Source organism: Notamacropus eugenii, chromosome Y (genome assembly GCF_028372415.1).
Source record: "Notamacropus eugenii isolate mMacEug1 chromosome Y, mMacEug1.pri_v2, whole genome shotgun sequence".
Classification (NCBI taxonomy): domain Eukaryota; kingdom Metazoa; phylum Chordata; class Mammalia; order Diprotodontia; family Macropodidae; genus Notamacropus; species Notamacropus eugenii.
Genome location: NC_092880.1, coordinates 2,955,151 through 2,957,881, shown reverse-complemented (window position 1 = coordinate 2,957,881; position 2,731 = coordinate 2,955,151). Strand labels below are relative to the sequence as shown.

The 2,731-nt window shown below is 35.2% G+C and overlaps 1 protein-coding gene across 1 annotated transcript; it reads left to right on the top strand.

Moving 5' to 3' along the window:
- Nucleotides 1-927, top strand: LOC140516553 (olfactory receptor 10AG1-like). Its single transcript, XM_072627497.1, has one exon. It carries the CDS (start codon nucleotides 4-6, stop codon nucleotides 925-927), a length of 924 nt encoding a protein of 307 aa, XP_072483598.1. The 5' UTR covers nucleotides 1-3.
- The last annotated feature ends 1,804 nt before the right edge of the window (nucleotides 928-2,731 follow it).

Below are 2,731 nucleotides of genomic sequence, written 5' to 3'. Positions count from 1 at the left end.
ACAATGGCAGGGGGCAACCTCACAGTTGTGATGGAATTCATTCTCCTGGGATTTTCTGATCTTCCCAATCTCCAAGGGATTCTCTTTGCAATTTTCTTAGTCATCTATCTAAGTATACTGATAGGAAATAGTCTCCTCATTTTTTTAATCAAGACAGACTCAGGTCTCCAAACTCCCATGTATTTTTTCCTTGGGAATTTTTCCTTTTTGGAAATCTGTTACACATCAGTCACTCTCCCCAGAATGCTGGCAGATCTCTGGACCCAGAAGAGAACTATTTCATTCCTAGCCTGTGCTGTACAAACTTGCTTCTTTTTTATTCTGGGAGTTGCAGAGTGCTTGCTCTTGGCTGTAATGGCTTATGATCGTTACGTGGCCATATGCAAACCTCTTTATTATCCTCTCATCATGAATCACAACGTATGTGTCCAACTGGTTATAGCTTCCTGGATGATTGGCGTCCCAGTATTGATAGAGCAGACATACCAGATTTTCTCTCTGAACTTTTGTGGTCCTAACAAAATCAATCACATCTTCTGCGATGCCCCACCTTTATTCAAATTGGCCTGTGGGGATACATATAAGATAGAAGTCTCTGTCCATGTTGTTGCTCAGCTCTTCATCCTAACCCCCTTTCTGTTGATACTTGCATCGTATGTCAAAATCATAACCACCATTCTAAAATTGCCTTCGACCTCAGGGAGATCCAAAGCCTACTCCACCTGTTTCTCCCACCTCATGGTTGTGTGTTTATTCTATGGCTCTGGAAGTACTGTGTATTTCCAACCCAAATCTGGTCATTCAGCAGGATCAGTCAAAGTGTTTGCTCTTTTCTACACCACTGTAACTCCAATGTTTAACCCTCTTATATACAGTTTGAGAAATAAAGATGTTGTTACTGCACTGAGTAAACTACTTCCTAAATGAATAAAGTCATGAAGTAATTAGTTAAGTAAGTAAACAATGCTTTCCTCTTCTTTCATTTCACAGTTGGGACAAAAATGCACATTTCCTTATTTTTCCATTGCACTGAAAGTGAACTGAAATGAGAGCCCCTCAAGAGATTCTACTGGAACACCTAGAAAAATTTCCTCTTTCTTTGGCTAGACCGATGTTGAACAATTCGTGGTTACTTAAATAATGAGAAAATCAACAAATAATTTTACTTTAATCATAATATGCTTTATACAACTTTCTTAGCAGCACAGCAATTTATCTCTTTAAAAAATTATTATTTTTTTCTGGAAAATGGAGAGAGAGAGAATGAGAGAGAGAGACAGAGAGACAGAGAGAGAGAGAGACAGAGAGAGAGAATGAGTGAGAGAGACAGACACACAGAGAGAAAGATATATATATATATATATATATATATATATATATATATATATATATATATATATATATATATATATATATATATATATATATATATATATATATATATATATATATATATATATATATATAGGCAAAGACAAGGAATGAGAGAAACAAACCAAATAAGAAAACATAGACGAATGGATACAGAAAAAAAATAGAAAGGTTAATTTGCTTGCAATAGTAAAATTTAGGAATCTTGATGCTTTTAAAATTTAATTTCTCTTAACCTTAGTGTCACTGGATTGTTTTGATGATTAGATTAGTTATGTGTTTTACAATAATCCACTGTATATTTTCAGTTAAAACTGTTCTCTTTCTGTATGTTTTTTTAAATCTGAAGAAATGGAAAGGTTTTTCTCTTCTACATGCATTATGGGTCTCTTTGCAGAGTATCTGAAGACATAGAATTTAATGAGGAAACTGCATTTTATACAAATATAAAGAAATAAATGAGTGTCACGATGGTTATGATTGATAGCGTAACACCTTCCGTATTTTTTAATGATTGAAATGTATGGAAATTTAAATATATAACATACTTTGGAGTCCGTTTGTTAAAATTTATACTGGGAAAAAGCACTGGTGACATGAGTCAGATTTTTCACAAAAAAAGTATTAAAAATATACAGCTAACTGCTGCATTCAGTTTGTTATTGTGAGAAATGAGCCCATCTAACAAGCCCCCAACAGTGAGAAACTTGTTCACCTTAAACAAAGAAGAATGTGAAATTTTCTGTGAAATCAGTGAAGGTTTTATTAATGTTTACCTCCATTTCCCCTGAATAGATGGTAGCCTCTCCAGTAAGGTTATAGAAAGACTACCACACATTCAGAAAAATGGAAGCTTCTTATAAAGTTTTCAGAATTTTGAATCTCCCAAGTCACTGTTCATTACCACATGACTTCATGCTCCCCTCTCTGATGGGATTACCCTCAAATACCTCATCAGGTCTGTGCAGTAGGCTCTGATCTTTACCCGACCATGCTAGGCCATGACTCTTGAGGAAATAGAACTTCCTTGTTTTCTACAAACTCCCCCCTTTTCTCTTTCTTAAAAATTTTGTTTCCATACCTAAATCCAGTCATTAAATGCCTTCTCACTTTCTGTCCCCTGTGAATTTTTCATTTCATCTATTTCCCCTTTATATAAATATGGGAAAGGAGCAAAGTTGACTGACACATTGACAGATTACAGGGGCACAGTCGCCCTTCATAAGGACAGATAACAGAAATACAAAATAAAAAGTTAAATCGACGGATTCTCCATTTAGAGGTTCTATCTCATATAGCAGTCTAGGGAGGAACATCATCTGATGCAGTTTTCTGGTCTGGATGCTCGTTCAAGTTATCT